Source organism: Octodon degus, unplaced genomic scaffold (genome assembly GCF_000260255.1).
Source record: "Octodon degus isolate 3935 unplaced genomic scaffold, OctDeg1.0 scaffold00022, whole genome shotgun sequence".
In the NCBI taxonomy this organism is placed as follows: domain Eukaryota; kingdom Metazoa; phylum Chordata; class Mammalia; order Rodentia; family Octodontidae; genus Octodon; species Octodon degus.
Window position 1 is genome coordinate 9,121,548 of NW_004524598.1, and position 20,934 is coordinate 9,142,481.

Consider the following 20,934-nt stretch of genomic DNA (forward strand, 5'->3'; position numbering starts at 1 on the left):
GGATTGAACCGCGGTCCCTGTGCTTTGCCAAGCTTGTTCCAAGTAGGTGCTTTAGACCACTGAGCCATCTCTCCAGCCCTCAACAGAATTTTGATAAGAACCTTGTCAGGTCCAGCCTCAAACTCTGAGGACGTAAAGATGAGTGACATAGACACCACTCTTAATGCGACAGCAGCGTCCTGAGGACAGAGGTTGAAAAGACTGCAAATTGGGATGTGACTGCCGCCTGGTAGGCTGGAGGTCAGGGAACAAAGGGAACAGGTGGCAAAACCAGTTTCCTAGGCACCCAGATGAAAGGCAAAACTCACAAAGCGGGGTTTTATCACAGTGGGCAGATTTTACTAAGGAATGCTGAGAAAGCAAACTCAGAAGCAGGGAAAACAAGGGAAACATTTGAATAATTCCATTTTGAGAATATTCTTTTCCCTCTCCATTTAAATAAAAAGGGTGTGTGTGTATGCATGCATGTGCGTGTGTGCGCACATGTTTAGGCATAAATTATGCAGATTATGCTCACAATTTAGACAAACCAAACATGGTGTGGTTGGAGGAAAAATAATACATTCGATACCAGCCAACAACTGTTAGTCATGTCCTGCTGTGAAATTACCCCCTGGATGGGAGTTTTCGGCTATGGCTAACGATCTGTACTTGTTTGTTCTCTGATACAGAAGCCTATTTTCCTGTGTAAATGCTGAAACAAAATCACTAGACACTATCAAGTGCTTGCATGTTAGGGTAATAGATTCTTCAGTGAACCTGGCATGCATGAAGCCCTAGGCTCAGTCCGCAGTAACACACACACACACACACACACACACACACACACACACGCCTATTCATATGAGCTTTATTTCACACAGGTACAGAGACTCTTTGTTTAAAATGCTGAATGGACCATGACACTTTCATTTGCTGCATACTGACCCTAATGTTAAATATAAATACTTAGCCATATTCCAAAGGGGGTGCTCATAAGGTTCTTACCTAAATTCTGACACATGGCTCATCAGTTCTAAGAAAGAGGCCGCTATATTGCAGGGAAGCAGAGGCCTTTTCTGTTTGCTCTATCATTCTGTACTTGCCTTGCAGGCTCTCAAACCTTGGGTTTGTCTTCTTGTTTCTAGGGTCACAGTGACTGCCATGTGCAACATGGACTTCAGCCGGTTTCCGCTGGACACACAGACGTGCTCACTTGAAATCGAGAGCTGTGAGTAGAGTTGTGCCGAGGTGCAGGCACACAACTTCTGAGCAATTCTCGAGGCTTTTTTTTTTTTTTTTTTTTCTGTCTTTTTGAGACAGTGTCTTGCTGTGCAGTTCAGGCTGGCCTTGAGCTCACTTCGTAGCCCAGACTAGTCTTGAACTCAAAGCAATCCTCCTACCTCAGCCTCCCAAATGCTGAGATTACAGATGTGTATCACCACACCCTGCTTGATTCTAAACACCTCTGTCAACATTAGGAACAGTAAGATTCCCTACTCATTTCTGCTTTCAGAAATGATTTTTTAAAAAGATTTTTCTTTTTTTTACATTTATTTAGTGTGTGTGTATGTGTGTGTGTGTGTGTGTGTGTGTGGCCAGCTCAGCCCACCTGGGGGCAGGGCTGGCTGGCAAGTGGTGCTGGGGGATCGAACCGAGGTCCCTGTGCTTTGCCAAGCTTGTTCTAAGTAGGTGCTTTAGACCACTGAGCCATCTCTCCAGCCCCAGAAGTGTTTTTTGTTTTGTTTTGTTTTGTTTTGTTTTGTTTTGCTCCGAATACCTTCAGGGCATGATTGGCTGGCTTGAGTTGTGGGGATCAAACCACAGCAACCTGAGCCTGACTGCATTGTTGAAGCAGCCACTTAAAGAACTGAGCTAAGGGGCAGGCCCCCCTAAAAAGATTTATTTATTTTATTATTATTATTTTATTTAGTACAGGGTCTATAGGGTCTCACTACACAGATCAGACTCGTAGTGATCCTCTTGTTTTCAGCCTCCCAAGCACTGGGATTACGAATGCACACCACTACGCCCAGCCTTAGTCTCCCTCTCAGTGCGCCCCGGAGGCAAGGTCAGCATGGCACTCTGGGGATCGAACCTTTCAGTCTGCTGAGCTATCTGGCCAGCCCAAGGAATGATTTTTTTTTTTTTTTTTTTTTTAAAGTCTAGAGTGTTTTTAAAAGTCAGGGATGAATTTGGATCCAAAATTTTGTAGTCCCACGGTTGATCTTTCTAATATTCTGTGATAACATTTTGAAACCATATTGGACCCAGGAGTTTTCACAGTACTCCAGGACAACTGCTGGAGAGGGGACGCTCATCAATATGTGAAAGTGGATCTCCCTCCAAGCCCTTAGCCACACAGACACACACAGACACACAGACACACAGACACACACACACACACACACACACACACACGAGTCCATCTAGAGAGCTTGTTTCTGCCCTGTTTTATTGCTCTTCTAACTATGGTTTCTGCTGGCGAAGGGAATTTTCTGGCGATAAGAAGTTCAGCAACAATTGTCCTACGGAACAGACAGTGGGCACTGAGTTCATGTGAGAGTGGAGACTGAAGTATAACCAACCGACCTCAGGAAGCTTGCAAGTACATATAAGTCCTAGAAAAGTTTAAAACTATGCTGCATGATACCACAGGCACAGGCAGTAAAACGAGGCAAGTCCGATTTCATGAAAATTTTAATATTTTGTGCATGTGCATCAGAGGATAATATTAGGCAGCGGGGGATGTAGCTCAGTGTTAGAACACTTGCCTAGTACATGCAAAGCCCACAATCACACACACGCGCACGCACACACACACACACACATCACTATCAACAAAGGCAACCCATAAAATGGGAGAAAAGATTTGCAAAATCATATATCTGATAAGGGATTGATAGCTACAATATAGAAGAACTCCTAAATTTTAAGACAAAGTGCTTTAAAAAAAAAAGGGGGGGGGACTGGTGAGATGGCTCAGTGGTCTAAAGCACCTACTTGGAACAAGCTTGGCAAAGCAGGGACCTCAGTTTGATCCCCCAGCACCACATGCCAGCCAGCCCTGCTCCCAGGTGGGCTGAGCTGGCCACACACACACACACACACACACACACACACAAATAAATAAATAAATGTTAAAAAAAATAAATAAAAATAGGAATAAACAATTACATATTTTTTAAAAAAAGGCAAAGGACTCAAACAGATATTTCTCTAAAGAATCCACATGAATGATTAAGAAACACATGAGGAGGGGCTGGTGAGATGGCTCAGTGGTCTAAAGCACCTACTTAGAACAAGCTAAGCTAAGCAAAACAGAGGGACCACAGTTCAATCCCCCAGCACCACATGCCAGCCCGCCCGGCCCCCTGGTGGGCTGAGCTGGCCACACACACACACACACACACACACACAAATAAATAAAAAAAATAATAAAAAAAAAAGAAACACATGAGGAGATGTTCAGCCATCACTAGATATCAGAGAAAGGTATATCAGTAAAACAAGGTGTCTCAGCTACTTTTCTCTTGTTCCTGGGACAAATACCTGACACCCAAAATGAAGGAAGGAAAAGTTTATTTAGCTCACAGTTAGTGGAGGTTTCAGTCCACACTCAGCTGGCTCCAAGGCAGAGCAGCACATGGCAGAGGGCAGCAGTTCATGACAGCAGAAGACAGCAAAGAGCAAAGGGAGGAGTGATAGGAACAATGGCAGCAGGAGAGCAAGTCTCCCTTCTCCTTATATTGCCTTCAGGTTATGTGCCCCAGGCTGGGTGTAGCAGTCAGACCCATAATCCCAGCAGTACTCAGACCCATAATCCCAGCAGTACTCACACACATAATCCCAGCGTTGGATCATGAATTAGTTACTAAGTCTAGAACCTCACCCCATGACTGCATGAGGCTTTGGGAGGACAGCTAGATACAAACCATAACATTCCACCCCTGGGGGCCCCAAAGATTCATGTACACTCTTTTATGCAAAAGGTAATTTAATCCCTCTCTAAGAGTTACCAAAGTCCTAGAGTTTCAACATTTGCTGAAAAGTCCAAGTCCCAAGTCTCTTCCAAGATCCAAGGCAAATTCTTAGCTGTGAGCCCCTGTACAAATGAAAAGTTAAATACTTCCAATATTCAATGGCACAAGAAAAGCATTACCATTCCGAAAGGCACACACAGCAGGATACCAAGCATTGCAACCAAAGCAAGTCCAAAATCCAGAAGGGCAAACAGTAAGTCCTATAGTTCCATGTGGAACATCCAAAGCAATCTGTGGCAAATTGTGAGCTCCATGTGGCTCCGCCCCTGTGGCACTCTTGGTGGTAGCTCCCATGGCTTCTCTCTTAGGCCGGCTTTGCTCCCTCTTTGCAGGTTCCCTTAGATGATCCACGTTCCTGGCTTTTCTAAACTTCTAGGGTTTCCACTGAATAGGCTTCTCTCTCACAGCTTTACACACTGCTCTTTCAGGGGCGCACTGCCTGGCCTCCCAGGCCTTCTTCTGAAATCTAGGTGGAAGCCCTCTTAACCTCAGAACTCCTATGTTCTGAAATCACCTAAAAGCAACACCACATGAATGATGCCAAGGTCTACTGCCAGCTGGAGCAGTAGCCAGTTTTTCTTGTCTCTTGAATATAGGGGTCGAATATTTGGATTGCTAAGCACTCTGACATTAACTCAGAGGAATACATTCTCTATGTCGGCACCATTCTGGAACCTAGAGTGGCTCCCACCACCATTCTGAAACGTGGGATTCTGCAGCTTTCCTCTCAAGGCAAAGTCCATCACCCTTGCAATTCTGAGGTTGAAAAGGGTGGAGACCTGCTGCCTCCTCTGATACTGTTAGGCCATCCTTTCCGTTCTCATTCCTTCTGAGAAATGGAGAGCTTCTCAGCTCTATCTTTGCATTCCACAGCTTTATTGGAACTTCCTTCCTGACCAAACTCACAATATTTTAAATCATCCTGCTGGGCTCTTTGCTCTTGATTCTCAACATAAACCTGACTAAAAAACCCCAATAGCCATGTCATTTCCTCAATATTCGACTGCTTTGACATTTCTTTTGCCAAATGAGTCAGTCCACCATACTTAATCTCAGTCTCAGACAAAGTCTCTGGATATGAGCAAAATTCAGACAAACTTTCTTCCAAGCCATAACACAAATCGTCTGGTGTCCAACAAGCTATGCAATGCAGTCCTTCCCAGCAGAAACGTCTCCAGCCTGGTCTTTATAGTCAGGATTTCTATGAGCCTTCTGGTCTTCTGAGCTCTGACCGGAGTCTCCCATACAGAACACTGAAGCTGTTCCAGTGTTTCTCTTGTAGGCAACATCTCCAAACCTTTCCTCTCTTCCCATAAACCATTTCCAAAAGCTTGTAATCCACATGGTCAGGTTTAGTCACAGCAACAACCCCACTTCTCTGGTACCAAATTCTCATGCACATAAATTCTGTCTCAGTTACTTTTCTCTCATTTCTGGGACAAAATACCCAACACCCAAAATGAAAGAAGAAAAGATTTATTTAGCTCACAGTCTGTGGAGGTTTCAGTCCATATTCAACTGGCTCCAAGGCAGAGTGGCACATGGCAGAGAGCAACCTTTTATGGTGGTGGCAAAGAGCGGAGAGCAAAGGGAGTAGTAGCATCTCAGGCAGCTAGCTGGCCTCTCTCTTCTACTTACATTGTAGTGCAGAGTATCTGCCCAGGGCACTCACACCCATAATCCCAACATAGGGTCAAGAATCAATCACAAACTCCAGAAGCTGCCCCATGACTGCATAAGGCTTTGTGGGGACCACTAGACACAGATCATAACACAAGCTGCTACTTCACAATCATTACAATGGCTACCATTAAAACCAGAAAACAGTGTAGTGAGGCTGTGGAGAACTGGATCACCATGCTGCCAGAATTCTGTGATCTTTGTCATTCAAAGGAGGATGTAACTTGCCTTGGGTGCAGAGCCAAGGCTGAAAGTCAGGCTGAATACCAAATGTGTTGGCTCTGGAGCGTTGTGTTTCCCACATGACCAGGCAGCTTCTGCTCCCATCTGTAATGCAGCTTATTTCAGGCTTCAGCAGTCAACATTCTGCCAGAGAAGCAGAACCAACATATACTTAGTAAGAGACATATTGCAAGGAACTGGCCCCCAGGGTTGTGCGGCCAACTCTGCTCCTGGCCTGTAGAACAAGCCCACCAGGAGGGCAGCCTAAGAACTCTCAGACAGGAGCTGACCCCACAGCCCACAGATGGAAGCTCTTTCAGAGAACCTCCACTCTGCTCTTCACACCTTTCACCTGACTGGCTTGGGCTTCTCTAGATCATCCAGGATAATCTTCTCTCCCTGAGGTCCATCAGTTGGAGATATGAATCACAGCTGCAAAATACCTGCACAGATTAGGGTCTGACTGGATAACTGGCTATGACAGCCCAAGCTGACACGAGAAATCTATCATATAGATCAAGCGTTTGAAAATGGGAACAAAGTATCAGAAAGAATGGTTGCACATGGACAGATGGAGCTGCTGACTCCATTAGGTTTTACCTCAGTTGTATCTAGGCCACGGGTAGGTTTGTGCAACTGGACTAAGAAGTAGACCGAGCACCTCTCAGGATGATTTTACTCAATCTTTATGCAGTTGCTGTTTCTAAAACTTTGTATGGCTGACTGTACATGGATATACAACTTTTAAGTATGCCAAGGTCTTCTAATCAATGGACACACCAGAAGGGAATGGCCGGGGGGAGATGGTAGCACCAGAGAGTTGATGATTGTGAAACCATTTCAGCTTTACGTTGGGTGAGCTGGGGCAAGTGGAGCCCTACAGAAGAACCTTGTTGCACCTCTATTTCTCCATGGATCCTCTCTTGATAGAATGTAGCCCTTATTGCTTGGTAGTGTTTGTAAGTATTTGCCATCCATGAATGAACCTCTATATGTTGTAAAAAGAAAATAAGGGTTAATGACTCCTGTCTTATAAGGCTGAACTATGTGAAAAATTTGCAAATGTTTCATCCTTTCTGATCTATAAAATAGCAATTTCATTTTCTTTAACCTAAAACTTTCAGGCTAAACTGTCGGACTGAGTCCTTTTGCAGGAACCCTGAGCACTTAAGCTTGAGATTTTCTGATGACCTTCAGAAGAGCAGGGAGAATTAGATTTGTCTTCCTGAATTTTGTTTTGCTTCATTTAGAAGGCAGTTTGTGCATTCAAACTATCTTAATGCAATTCCAGTGCAGTTGTTTGTGTGGGAGATCGATATACACGGCTTGCACACAGATCCTGACCCCACTCAGTCCCATCTGGCCTGCCACATGGTGCCTGATGCCGACTCCCACCTTTTCAGATGCCTATACAGAAGATGACCTCATGCTCTACTGGAAGAAAGGCAACGACTCCCTGAAGACGGATGAGCGGATTTCACTCTCCCAGTTCCTTATTCAAGAATTCCACACCACCACCAAGCTAGCTTTCTACAGCAGCACAGGTGAGTGGAGGTGGGGCCAGGCACCTGGGAGGCTTATGTTCATCCTCTATTTCAGGTCAGGAAGGAATTTGTTGTCAAGAGAGCAGAGCCTGTGTCACTTGCATTTGAAACCAAAGATGAGAACCATAGATGAAGCCTAGCATGTGGCAAGCATAGGGTGGGAGTGATATTTTGTAGCTCCAATCCATCAGAAGTGATAACCTAGGAAATATTAGTAAGGACTTAAGTGTCAGCCATGTCAGTAGGTTTATTTGAAGACAATCACATCGACAGCTTGGCAGGTAGATCTCACCCCTGATATACTCACCAGAACCCCTCCCTTATGGCACGAAGAAGTCTAATTTCAATTTGTTGTTCTCCATTCATCTTCTCCCTGCTCTAGCCCGCACCCCTGGGTGTTCCACTGTTATCCAGTCCCTTCAGCTACACTGTCTGCACAGCCCCAGCATAACCCTCTGTTGAGCCTGAGCACAGGAACTCCAGTCATTCCCTGTGAACCTGCTTTCTCCTCTTGGGTCGGGGCAGGTTTGTCAACACTCTGGCTCCTACACACACAGCTTCTGCCTGCTGCCCGAGGGCGTGCTCGGTGGCCTTCCCCCAGGCACCCAGCTGGTGCTACTTAAACTGCACAGGTTAACTCTCTCCACCCATGCCTGTTTTAACCAAGCATCTTTCAGGATGATTTTACCCAATCTTTATGCAGTTTCTGTTGTTAAAACCTTGTATGACTGACTGTACGCAGATGTGCAACCTTTAAGTACGCCAAGGTCTTCTAATCAATGAGAACCACTTTGTGCCAGCCTAGCCTGGCAGTCCCGCGTGTCTTCTGGGTCCACTGCTCAACAGGGCTTGGTTCTTTTGATCCTGAGCCTTCTGATGGCCCCTCCATATTCACTTGCTTGTTCCAAGAGGCATGGCCAATACAAGTAGCTCCTAGGGTGCCAAGCTCCAGGTTAGTGCTGCCGGGCCCCACCTCAGCTCAGTCCTCGGCATCTCAGGCTTATCCCGCCTTTCCTTTTCCTTCCATTATCCTTCCTTTCCTTTTTTATTTATTTATTTATTTATTTAGTGTGTGTGTGGCCAGCTCAGCCCACCAGGGGGCGGGGCTGGCTGGCATGTGGTGCTGGGGGATTGAACCAGGGTCCCTGTGCTTTGCTGAACTTGTTCTAAGTAGGTGCTTTAGACCACTGAGCCATCTCACCAGCCCCCTTCCTTTCCTTTTACCTCCTTCTTTGTATCTTTTTTCCTTGTAAAGAACACAAAGGCAGAGCTGGTTAAGGGATCCTGCACTCTGTACCTAAATGCGATATGCTTAGCTGTAGATCCTAAACATCCCCACCTAAAGAATTCAGCTGATTAAATCAGTGCTTCTCAATCTCTGACACACACACAAATCACGTGGGGAAACCATTAAATAAATTCTGCTTCAGTGGGCTGTGGCTTAGGAATCCAAATTTCTTGCAAGAATCCTGGTGACAGAGAGGGTTCTGGGGCCTAGACCTGACTTTGAATAACACGAGTTTAAGGCTTCCTTTTGTGTGTGTGTGTGTGTGTGTGTGTGTGTGTGTGTGTGTGTTTGGGGGGTAGGTCTCAATGGGTTCACTCAGCATGAGTTTTCATACAACTGTTGGTTCTTTGGCTTTTCCCTTGCACCCTATGACAAGGCTCCAGTGGAATGGCTAAGGCATTTATGATTTTCTAAATAAAATCTCTTTTATGAAGGAGCTGAGTGGCTATGATTTGTGCTATCTTTTCTTATTTGTATCCCGCAGGCTGGTACAATCGCCTCTACATTAATTTCACTTTGCGCCGCCACATCTTCTTCTTCTTGCTCCAAACCTATTTCCCTGCCACCCTGATGGTCATGCTGTCCTGGGTGTCCTTCTGGATTGACCGCAGAGCTGTGCCCGCCAGAGTTCCTTTAGGTAAGGTACATCTCAAGCGTATTCCAAATATGGGGGGGGGGGACCAAAACAGTAATTCCTTACAGATGAAACCATTCTTTCATAATTGATCCTATATTCCTTTTGGCATCCTAACTTGAAAGTTCCCCAAGATATTGATTCACAGGCAGAAACCCCATTATTAAGATGCTACACAGTAAAACCATTTTCAGGTTCCCACAGGTACCCGTCCAAGCAGCTCAGCCTTGTTCTGGTAGAGCTGAGTCTTAGCGTGGAGGACCATGATCTTTGCATGGTCTCTCTGATCATTTGCGTAGTGAATACTATTTTATAATGGGACTTACTTATAAAAAGGTGGTCCAAGGGATCTTAGTCACAGAACCTCAGAGGAAAATGAATAAAAAGAGTCTTGCATCCATCTTATTTGAAGGAATCAAAATCTGAGGGAGGATCAGGAACTTGCATTTTAAAACAAGCTCTCCAAGCTAATTCTTGTACATGCTGCAGTCCAAAAACCCCTCCTCTATCAGCATTCCACTAGAGCATATTGCCATCAATTCTCTCGAGTTCTAAAGGCTGTACTCAATCACACACACCACTCTTGCTCGGGAAGTTCAGGGGCTGCAAGGAAGAGTGTGACCCACGAGGTTTTAGTGCAAATGGATTGGAGCTGGCCTTTGGGGTGACCCCAATCCCCTGTGATGTGGTGTTTGCCAAGCAAATGTTCTGAGCTTAATTTGAAATCCTGGGCAAAATTCCACGAACAGATGCCCTGATTTCTAGCAGTGGTTCTGCTGCTCGAGCAGTCAGTGTGTGAAGGAAATGTGCTATCAAGTTTTTAAATCCATCTCCCATAAATGAAGTTAACACCATCATCATTGGTAAAAATGACCTGTAAGTCCTCAAATCAACACTGCAGGATGGACAGCTGGGTCCACTATGGGAGTGGCTGCCAGAGGTGCTGGACAGGAGGTCTGGACTACAGAACTGCACAACAGTGTCAGGGGCACAATCATTATTTAAAAAACCTCATGTGCTTTCTTCGCTTTGCTTGAGGAGCTGTTACAAGAAACACAGACCTAAAAAAAAAAAAAAAAAAAAAACACAGACCTACTTATATATGTGGGGCTTCCCCCAGAACTGGGAATTGAACCCATGGGTGCCCTACCATGGAGCTATACCCCTATCCCCTTTTGTTTGTTTATTGATTTTTTTGGATTAATTTTGTGTGTACATTATAGATATACATAATGATCACATTCATCAGAGGGAGTTTGTACCTGTCCACTGATTTTTCTTTTTCCCCCAATCCTGTCTTTTCCCTTCCATCCCTTTTTCCCTCCTTATTTACAAAAGCTGAGTTTTCCATTTTCTTCCTTCTATTCTTTTTTGTTCCTTTCTCTTCCTTCCTTTCCCCTGTCCCATCCCTTTTCCTCTTCCCATTTGAACATCCTTTCTTTTTTCTCAGTGTCTATTATACGTTTTGGTTCTTATTTACCCTTTCCGTTTCTCATACCAGAGCACCAATGTGATATTTAAACCTGTGTGTATAATTTATTTCACTTAAGAGTATGCTCTTTTTTTCTTTTCATTCCCCACCTCCAGCTCCCCTTTCTTTGAAAAATTTCTGCCTCTTTCACAATACCTTTTGTACACTTTGGTCCTTATTTACACATTTGATATCACACACCAAGGAAGCGATGCATGATTGGCACTTGTGCCTGATTTATTTCACCTAAGCGTATATGGTCTTAGAGTGCATTCATTTATCTAGAAATGTTTTTGAGTGTACCCTGCTTAGTGGCTGAGTAGTACTCATTGTATAAAATAAACCACATTTTTAAGAAATCCATTCCTTGGGAGATGGGCATTTGGGTTGTTTTCAAGACATAGCTGTGTGATGCTGAATATGTGTTCATATATCTATTTGCCATTTCTAATTCTTTATCTGAGAAGTGTCTTTTCATTTCAGATGCCCATCTTTGGATTGGGCCTTTTAATTTGAGGTTGTGATTTGTTCAATTCTTTATATGTTCTAAATATTAGTGTTTTGTCTGAAGGACAACTGGCTAAAACTTTTTCCTCCTTTGTGGATTGTCTTTTCACTCTGTTGGTGTTTTTTCTAGCTAGGCAAAAGTTTCACTTAATAGGATGAGATCCCGGTTGTTGATTCTCTGTACTTACCATGCGATTGGGGTTTTGTTCATGAATTCTTCGCTTATACCTGTATCTTCAAAAGTTCTACCCACTCTGTCTTCCAGCAGGTTCAGCATTTCTGTATTAATACTTAGATGTTTGGTCCCATTTTAGTTCAGTGCATGGTGAAGCACATGCTCTCGTTTTAGCCCTTTTCAGTTTGGACACAATCTAGCTAAATTGTCCAGCCTGGCCTCAGCCTGGCTTGCCATAGTGTGAGCCGCTCAACTCTGCATTCTTGTTTTTTTTAATTTTTTTAAATGATTGAAAGAGGGCCGAAGGGTCAGGGAGATGGCTCAGTAGAATAAGTGCTTGCCTGGCAAGTGCAAGGGCCTGAGTTCAATCCCTGGTTCCGCAAAAAAAAAAAAAAAAAAAAAAAAAAAAAAAGAGGGCAAGCCAAACAGCTCAGCAGATAAAGCACTTATAAGGAGGTACAGGGGCCGAGAGTTCGATCCCTGGGCTTGCGGTACTGGCCCAGCCCGTAGGGTGCCCTGAGACAGCAATTGAGACAGCGTGGTGGTGCACGCTGTAATCCCAGCTCTTGGGAGGCTGTAAGTAGGCGGATCACTGAGTCCGACCTAGCAGTGAGACCCTGAACACCCTGTAGACCCTTCCCTAAAATATATTAAAAAAAAAAAAAGTTTGAAAAAGTGCCTTATTAAGGGGCTGGGGAGATGGCTCAATAGAATAAGTGCTTGCCTGGCGAGCACAAGGGCCTGAGTTCAATCCAGGTTCTGAAAAAAAAAAGTGCCTCATTGTCAAAATATTTGGGGTTTTCTGTAAGAGGAAAATGTGAATCAACACTACGATGAACATGCATGTGAAAGGGTAGGAGACAGAGAGGTGGTGGTGGGGGAGTAGCGTGCTGTGGAGAGAGGGACATGGAGAATTTCCTCAGAGCAAAATCTTGAAAGGTAAGTAGGTGTTTGCTGGACGTGGGAGCAGGGTAAGGTTTTCTAGGCGGCAGGAGCAATAACGAGAAAGAGACAGACACCAGGACATCTAGAATGTTCGGAGACACAGTGCTTGGTGATTCCTCACTCTGCTTGGCGCAGGCATCACGACGGTGCTGACCATGTCCACCATCATCACGGGCGTGAACGCCTCCATGCCCCGGGTGTCCTACATCAAGGCCGTGGACATCTACCTCTGGGTCAGCTTCGTGTTCGTGTTCCTCTCGGTGCTGGAGTACGCGGCCGTCAACTACCTGACCACGGTGCAGGAGCGGAAGGAGCGCAAGCTGCGGGAGAAGGTGACTTTCCTGAGCGCTGAGCGGGGCAGACTGCGGCCTGGTCCAGTTCTGAGACTGCGGGCAGTGCAGACCCTATAAAGCGGGCCCACACGACCCCTCCTGCACTCACTCCACAAGTTTGCTGTGAAGAGCAAACAAAATGAAGTGAAACACTGTGAAATTGAGGGTAGGCTACATCTTTCATTCACTGAAAAACTTATCTGGCACCTAACATATACCAGGAGTCACTAAGCCAGTTTAACTAAGACACTGTCCTTTCATCCTGGTGCTGTTCAGTTTCACGACAGAATTCCAGAAGAAAAATGACAATTCACGTCATGGAACAAATTGTGCATGAACACAGATGTAGAATGAAAGAATACCTCAGGGATGCACATCCTCCGTGCTGGGAGCTCTTCCTCAGAGGGGACCTCCGACGTCTTTGATCATTTCCCACATTGTCTTCTGCCCATCTGGCTTTCCTTTTTCCTCCAGCCTGCAGCATAGTGATTCTCTCAGGAAAGATCTAACCAGCAGAGTGAGCTAACCCCAGAATGCCCGATCTCTTCCTCTCCCACCCCCATGCCATGCACACAGACTCACACACTAACGTGGTCTTAAACACTTTTATCAATGGCTAGTGTGACTGCCAACTCCTGGAGAACAGGGCCATTAACAAAACCGTATACACTCTTGTTTGTCTCTGGTATGACGTTGTGCAGAGTTTGGTTCAACAAAGATGGCTATGTGCTACATAAGGGTGCGTACAGCGGCGCCACCATTATTTTCCTGCCTCTCCTCCAAAGTGGGAATAAAAGAAACTAGAAAAAGATGACACCCTGCGCCCCGCAGGGGCTTTGGTGGCTGCTGCTGAGCTCCTGTGCCTCTGTGTTTGCTGTTTCCGCAGCTGCCCTGTACCTGCGGGCTACCTCAGCCCCGCGCTGTGATGCTGGATGGCAGCTACAGCGACGGCGACGTGAACGACTTGGGTAACTACATGCCGGATTCCGGGGAGAAGCCCGACAGGATGATGGTGCAGCTGACGCTGGCCTCGGAGCGGAGCTCCCCGCAGAGGAAGAGTCAGAGAAGCAGCTACATGAGCATGCGGATCAACACTCACGCCATTGATAAATACTCCAGGATCATCTTTCCAGCAGCATACATTTTATTCAATCTAATATACTGGTCTATTTTCTCATAGATACTAGTAGTTTGGCAAATTCCACCTTTTTGTGGTATGTATTGCAGAAATACCATATGATGAAACCACTTTAAAGACTGTCTTCCTAAAATCGTTCCCAGCAATGTCTTCGTTATTTCTTCTCCAGCTTTCCAAAACTACATGGCTAAGACACTTGTTACGCTAAGCACCTTTGTACACACAGCATTGTGCGAGGTGCTGTAGCAACTTGACATCACAGCAACTGCTATTATTTCTCAGATCTTCCATGAAAGCTCAGTACCAGTGTTGTGGGCACACTAGGCCGTCCTCTTTTAGATCCTAGGTGCTCAGTCACATGAATGAGTTCCTTCTTACGAGTGTCATCATATTCTTTGAACAAGCTGGATTGCAAAGCACTTGAAGTTCATTTGTGTGGAAACTAGAGGCACTAAATCCTCACTTTAACTGGGCTTCATCCTTCAATTTCCAGCCTACTGCCTATTTTCTTTTCATGTTTAACAAAAGGCAATACTATTTAGTATAATCCATATTTACAAACTGAGGTTCACAAGGTTGAATGTTTTAATGAGAAAAGCCCTTCAGATTGGTGCGATAGGTTCTGACTTGGTGGAGTTTCTCTGGGAGGGAAACACTGACAATAAGTTCATATACACCCATTTTTGTTTTGTGATAGAATTAGGCTAGAAAAGTTGTGTTTGTGTTCCCCTCACATAATCCCTGTCCCGTGCATCTCTGGTTTGGAGCAGGTTCTCATTCTAAATGATGTGGTCTCCTCGCTGACAAACGGGAGGAGACTCGTTTCCTCTGTACAAACAACACTCAAGAAAATAAGTAATTTGTAACTACTCATAAGCCATAAGAAATACCTAGTTTCTTAAAGAGAAAAAGAACACCACAATGCAAAAGAAATGCGAAGACATTGCTGAATGTCTGCATTTATGTTCAGTGGATACCAGCATTTTTGTGAACCAGCAAACAGTCCTATCTAGACCAGTGCAACTGCTATCAGGGTATGGGATAAAAGGGGGGGGTTCTCATTTAATATATTATCTTAAGACAGAGCTTTTCTATGCTGTGTATCTATAAACTCTGTAGATCAACCCCAACCAAATTTATCTAAATAGCATTTCTCATATTTAAAACTCATTTTAATAAAGTGAATTATATGTCCCATAACGTTTTAATTTTAAAGTTAATTTGATCAAACTAAGTAATATAGCATTTTTTCTGCAGGGCTATATTTAATTCTGATTAAAAAAAAACTTTGTTGAGTAAATCCTAATTATAAGACATCCTTCCATTTCCCCAATGAAAGCTCCACTGAGAATATTTTTTTGGCAAACTCAAGTAGTAAACTTAAAGGGATATAGATAAAACCATTAAATGTTAACTTTTGATATTTAAAAATACTTAGAAACATTGCTTTTTCTATTCTTATTTTGTGAAACAATTGCAGTCCAACTCTTCACAGACATCTTTCCACTGTATTTTTTCTTACCAGTGCCACTGAGTTGTGTAGGTTTTCAACACCCCATCTGGGGGCCACAGAGATAGCTCAGTAGAATAAGCACTTGGCTGGCAAATACAAGGGCCTGAGTTCAATCCCTGGTTCCACCGAAAAGAAAAAAAAAAAACATCTGAACTTTCACCTACTTTTTTGGGAACTGTACATTTGAACCAGCGTAAATCATGCTTCATCAGTCTGTTAAACTGATAAAGCAAAGCCACAGCATAGTACCACAGACCACGTGGCTTAAACAGAAGAACTTTATTTTTCCACAGATCTGGTGGCTGAAGTTCGAGATCAGAGACTGCCAGATTTGGTTACTCCAGAAGCTTCTCTCTCCCTGGCTCACAAAGGGCCATGTTCTTGCTTTGTCTTCCACACCCATCTTTGTCCAGATTTCCTCCTTTCCAGGGGCTACCTCAATATCTTCATTTAATCCTAATTACTTTTTTTAAAGATTGTAGGTAATTTTATTGCAAGATGATACATTTTTCAGAGTGAGAGGCTATACTGTCAAGTGAGAGACTATACTGTCAAGTCTGAAGGTGGGAAAGCACGAAGGTGGCATTTGTGTTGACTGAGGTCTCAGGTTATGCTTAGGAAGTTAAGTGAGTCTTTCAAGGGATGTCTTTTCATTCTTCTGGGGTCACTCTTCTTTGACAAGGAAAATGGGCTGCCACTTCCCCCGGCCATTTTCAGAGAGATGGTCCTTGTTTACTCCTTAGTTATTTCCTGTTTAGCTTGAAAGCTTGATGTTTTTCTAATTAATTACTTCTTTAAAGGTCCTATTGGGCTGGTGAGATGGCTCAGTGGTCTAAAGCACCTACTTAGAACAAGCTTAGCAAAGCACAGGGACTGCGGTTCAATCCCCCAGCACCACATGCTGGCCAGCCCCGCCCCCAGGCGGGCTGAGCTGGCCACACACACACACACACACACACACACACAAATAAATAAATAAATAAAATAAATTTAAAAAAAAAATAAAGGTCCTATTTCCAAGCAAGGTCACATTGACAATTAGATCCTGAACATATAAATTTGGTGGAGAAGGAGGGAACACAATTCATTCCATAACAGATGCCTACAGAAATTATCCACCAGCATAGCACTGCATCTCATACACCTTATGCTTACTGCTTATTCTTTACTAAAATGTAACTGCATATCGTTTATTTTAAAACTTATTTATACCAGTAGCTCCACTAATGACTTAGAGGAATTCAAGGATTAAACTCATGCAATTTCTTTGTTTTTTCTAGCTATTTTTTTCTAGCAATTTTTATAAGGATCCGAAGCTTTCATTGGTTGGGAAAATTTTCATGTTAATGTTTTCCCAAGGCTGTACTTTGCTTTCAAAGATCTGTAATTGAACAAGAACTCTGCAATATGACTTGTAAAATCTCAAACATAAACCAAATCTTTTCCAACAGGGATTATCTTGGAGAAAATCTCATCATATACGCAGTCATCTATACTACTTACTCTTTTACTGGGATGAATAGAAAGATCTGGTTAACAATATTATTTGGTACCATATGGCCACACTGAAAAATTAATTTTTAAAGTGAAAATACAGTAAAATATACTTGATTAAAACTATAAAAAATATAATGTAACCTCTGTGTAATAGTTCAGAAAATACTTCAAGATCCCAAGTGTCTTGTGTCATTTTTGTGATAAATGTGGACATAATGATGTGTAGAAATGTTAGCCAGTAGCAAATTGAGGTTTTACTCAAACCAGCTTTTAATTTGTGGCACTTCCTGTGTTATATATTCCTAACCAATGTTCTCTAGTTTTTTCATAATTTGTATAGATATGATGATAGACTTTAGAGAGAATAAAAAATGGTTTCTGCTAGTAACAGTGAAAATTAACATTGTAAATCTAGTTTTACAAAAAGCACTTTCAAGGTAAGCGAAAGCCCCCTAACTCAACGGCTATTCAACTTACTACAGGTAACAAATACTGGCCTGTCATTCATAATACATAAACACTAGTTTAAGAAAATGCTTTTACTAAGAAATTACCTCATTCATTCATTCATTCAAATAATGAATACCTATTATATAGTAGGTGACATTCTAGACCAGCACTTCTCAAACTATTTGTGTTTAAAGGCTAGTTAATACTTTTAAACTTTCAACTGTTAGCTTTCCATCACTGTGATAAGACACTGACATCAATCACCTTTAAGGAAGAAGGCTTATTTTGGCTCAGAGTTTCAGCCAACAGTTACCTGGTTTTACTACTTTTAGGCAGAAATATCATGGAAGAGCATGGCAGAGGGTGTGCTGACCTTGTAGCAGCCAGAAAGGTGGGAGATAAGGGGATGGGAAAAAGCAGAGAGAAGCCAGTGTTATGGGAGCTGGATGCCCCGCAAAGTCTCATGCAGTCAAGGTGTAGGCTTCTATACTTTGTGATTCATGGTGCAATGCTGGGATTATGGGTATGAACGCTACATCCACCCTGGGGCAGGTAGCCTGCATATAAGGGAGGGAAAGAGCCTCGCTTTCTTTCTTTCCTCTTTTTGCTCTTGTTGCTTTTGCTGTTTTCCACCACCATGAACTGTCACCCTTCTGCCCTGCCATGCTGCTTTAGAGCCAGATAATAATGGACTGAAACCTCCACAAACTCTGAACTAAATATACCTTTCCTTTTCTGACTTGGGCGTTGAGTATTTAGTCTCAACAATGAAAAAAAGTGAACAACATGGAATTTGGTACCAGAGAAGTGGGGTTGTTGCTATGACTATACTTGACCATGTGGTTCAAGAGCCATTAGGAATGGCTTGTGGGAAGAGTTAGGAAAGGTTCAGAAATGTTGCCTGAAAAAGTAGCCCTGGAATACCTTAGGCTGCTCTGTATGGGAGATTTTGATCAGAATGCAGAAGACCAGAAGGCTAATAGAAATCCTTCTGGTGAAGACCAGGATCAGGAGGCTTCCGCTGGAAGGATTGTATTGGTTGTTGGACTCTAGGTGATATGAGTTATGGCTTGACAAAAAGTTTGCTCATGTACAGAGACTTTGACTGAGACTAATGTTAAGGAAAGTGGACTAATTAAACTGGCAGAAAAAATTCAAGGCAGTAAAAAATTGAGGTTGTGGCATAGCTATTGTTTGGAGCTTTCAGTCATATCTATGTTGAGAATCAAGAGCAAAGTGACAAAAAAAATAAAAAAAAATTAAAAAAAAGAGCAAAGTGACTAGCAAGATGATTTAAAATGTTGTGAGCCTACTTTGGCAATAATAATACACAATGTACTAACCATTGTTACTCTCCTAAAACCTCGTTTTGAGATTTTGTACCACTGTTTTTATTTTTTTCTTTCTTTCTTTAAAATAAAAATAACTGATGTCAAAATAATAAATAAATAAAAAAAATGTTGTGAACTTGAACAGCAAGGAAGCTTTACTAAAGCTGTGGGCTGCAAAGATAGAGCAAAGGAAAGCTTGATTACTGAGAAGGAATAGAATTAAAAGGATGGCCTGAGGGCATCAGAAAAATCATCAGAATATCCCAAAGTTCGCAGTCTCGCAAAAGTGAACCATAGAACACCATCTTCCAGAATAGTGGTAGCCATACTATGTTCCAGAATGGTGGCAGCAACTGCCAGGTTTCATAGTGGTAGCAGCATAGAAAATTTGTTCCTCAGAATTGGATGCAGTGTTCAGTGATCCAGGCACTCAACCCCTACAGCAAAAAAGGAGAGCCTGGCTACTGCTCCAGCTGGCAGAAGACACTGGCAGCATCCTCACAGCTCTCATTTTAGGTGTATGCAAAATGCAAGAGTTGTGAGGTTAAGAAGGCTTCCACCACAATTTCAGGAGATGTGGTAGGCCACACAACTTACCTTTGAGAGGACAGCGTGTGAAACTGAGTGTGAAGTCAAAGGTGCAGTGGAGACCCCACAAGTTTAGAGAAGCCAAGAACACAGATCATATGAGAAAACCTGCAAAGAGGGAGCAAAGCAGGCTTGAGAGAGCTGTGGGAACTACAACCACCCAAGATGTCATAGGTGTGGAATCATGCAAACCTTTCAGAGTTCAAAACTTGCCACAGATTGCTTCAGATGTTCCACATAGAACTATAGGACTTAATGTTTGGCCTCCTGGATTTTGGTCTTGTGTTGGTTCAGTTCGTTTGTATCCCTGTTTGTAACTTTTGGAATGGAAATGTCTTTCTTGTGTCATTGAATGTTAGAAATGTTTAACTTTCATTTGTACAGGGGCTCATAGGTAAGAGTGCCTTATATCTCAGAGGAGACTTGGGACTTGGACTTTTCAGCAATGCTGAAACTGTTAGGATTTTGGCAACTGTTGGTGATGAACTAAATGCCTTTTGCATCAAGGGATGTGCATGATTCTCTGGGGGGCTAGGGTGAAATATTATGGTTTGTGTCTAGATGCCCTCCTAGGCCTCATGCAAATATGGGGACAGGTACTGGAGTTTGTGTTTGATTGATTGTCCATTCTGGGATTATGGTTATGAGTGCTATACCTGCCCTACAGCAGGTAGCCTGAAAGAAAAAGAGGTGTGGTCTCTCTCTCCTTCTTTTTTTGCTTTTGTTGCTTTTGCTGTCTTCTACTGCCATGAACTGTTGCTTCTCTGATGTGCCACCCTGCCTTGGAGCCAGCTGATTATGGGCTGAAACCTCCACAAATTACGAGCTAAATAAATCTCTCTTTCCTTAATTTTTGGTATTGGGTATTTTGTCTCAGCAATGGCAGAAAAATAACTAAGACAGCCCGAGTCTAGAAAGTCCCCAGGGTTATAGCCCCATGACCCTTCAAGTAGGCCCCTTTTTCAAAGTTTCCATTACCTCCAAACAACATATCAAATTGTGATCTCACCAGTGAATTAATCCACGGATGAAGTTAGAGCCCTCATGATTCAATTACCTTCTACAAGCTCCACCTCTGAACACATGAGACTTTTGGGGGACATTGTTGATAGAAACCATAAAACCAATCCACCAACTTTTTTGTATATTTTAAAAACAAGTGGGGCCTCTTGGCCAGAACTGCCATCTTCCAGTAATTTGCCAAAATGAATAACACAAGGGGCAAGAGGAGGAGAACCCAGTATATGTTCTCCAGGCCTTTCAGAAAACATGAGATTATTCCTTTGGACACATACAGGTGAATCTACAAAAAGGGTGATATTGTAGACATCAAGGGAATGGGGACTGTGCAAAAAGAATGCCTCACAAGTGTTACCATGGCAAAATGGGAAGTCTACAACGTTACCCAGCATGCTGTTGGCATTGTTGCAAACAAGCAAGTTAAGGGCAAGACTTGCCAAGAGGATTAATGTGTGTATGGAGCATATTAAACACTCAGAAATGGGGCTGGTGAGATGGCTCAGTGGTCTAAAGCACCTACTTAGAACAAGCTTAGCAAAGCACAGGGACTGCGGTTCAATCCCCCAGCACCACATGC

General features: G+C 43.3%; 1 protein-coding gene across 3 annotated transcripts in view; it reads left to right on the forward strand.

Moving 5' to 3' along the window:
- LOC101583468 (gamma-aminobutyric acid receptor subunit rho-1) overlaps positions 1-15,546 on the forward strand; it is a 50,035-nt gene extending 34,489 nt beyond the window's left edge. For all 3 annotated transcript variants that reach the window (XM_004628211.3, XM_004628212.3, XM_004628210.3), the window contains 5 exons: positions 1,128-1,210; positions 7,328-7,468; positions 9,241-9,393; positions 12,624-12,820; positions 13,707-15,546. In XM_004628211.3, the coding sequence (XP_004628268.1) occupies positions 1,128-1,210; positions 7,328-7,468; positions 9,241-9,393; positions 12,624-12,820; positions 13,707-14,000 (868 nt within the window). In that variant the 3' untranslated portion in view covers positions 14,001-15,546. The remainder of the gene's footprint in view (positions 1-1,127; positions 1,211-7,327; positions 7,469-9,240; positions 9,394-12,623; positions 12,821-13,706) is intronic.
- The last annotated feature ends 5,388 nt before the right edge of the window (positions 15,547-20,934 follow it).